Source organism: Trichinella spiralis (assembly GCF_000181795.1).
Source record: "Trichinella spiralis strain ISS 195 chromosome Unknown Scfld3868, whole genome shotgun sequence".
Classification (NCBI taxonomy): Eukaryota; Metazoa; Nematoda; class Enoplea; order Trichinellida; family Trichinellidae; genus Trichinella; species Trichinella spiralis.
Window position 1 is genome coordinate 1 of NW_003530807.1, and position 899 is coordinate 899.

At 44.4% G+C, this 899-nt stretch overlaps 1 protein-coding gene across 1 annotated transcript; it reads left to right on the forward strand.

The window, feature by feature from the left end:
* Window positions 1-177: 177 nt before the first annotated feature.
* Tsp_13388 (conserved hypothetical protein) lies at window positions 178-541 on the forward strand (the record flags this gene model as incomplete). The annotated part of the gene is made up of 1 exon (XM_003367680.1): window positions 178-541. A coding segment is annotated over one exon (364 nt), but the record flags the coding sequence as incomplete, so codon positions are not given.
* Window positions 542-899: the final 358 nt, after the last annotated feature.

Genomic DNA, 899 nt, shown 5'->3' on the forward strand with positions numbered 1-899 from the left:
GATTGATTTTCTGCTTCAAACGTCAGGTGCTTGAAACTGAAGCTTAAATAAATGGCAACTGGATGACCAAAAGAGGAGCAATTTTAAGCCACTAGCACACATAGAGACAGAGCAAAAGGTTGGAACGTGGTTGTGAAATGTTCCAACAAAATAGACAATAGGTTTTCTTAAATCGAGACAAAAGCTAGCTAATGGTCAACGGCGCGCCGGCAGATGCAGTCTGGTCGGCGCCAATTGTAGTCCGGCACGAGCCGCGCCGCGGGTTATCGAACCGAAGAAGACCAGCCGACCGGAACTCAGCTTACCACAGCTTCATGGATCCATGCCGGGCAGGTGTTTGCATAATCTGACCACGATTGACGCCACCATCTTTGACGAACACCTGAAATGTTCAAACTACCCTCGACCACTGTCCATCTACTACTCACTGTGCATGCCACGCACGGTTCAGGCAGCTGTGAGTCGGCGGCCGATCAATAACCACTCATTCATTCATCCGACATTACCTTTTTTTCCCTCCTCTTTTGATTTAGTAATTTAACCGTTTTTTCCTCTTTTTATTAATATTGTTGCAAAATTTGAAAATTATAAAATGAAAATTATTATCATTTCAAACTTTTCCAAAATGTTAAACTTCATATCGTCTCATTTATTTCAATTTAGTTCAATCGTCGTCACAAAATGTCTTGTCTACATGTGTGGTTTATGTATGTATGTATGTGTGTGTATGTGTGTTTTGTGCAAGGCCAGAAACTACAACACCAGTATTAACTGACCATACGCCAGGTAGCGCTACAATCGCCTTCCAAGCACGCGCGTGTACGCGCCAACGGCGTAGCAGCTGCTTGGAAGCCTGTCGCCTCTGTTGACCGCCAACGCTAAGTCAGTTCATTGGAGTC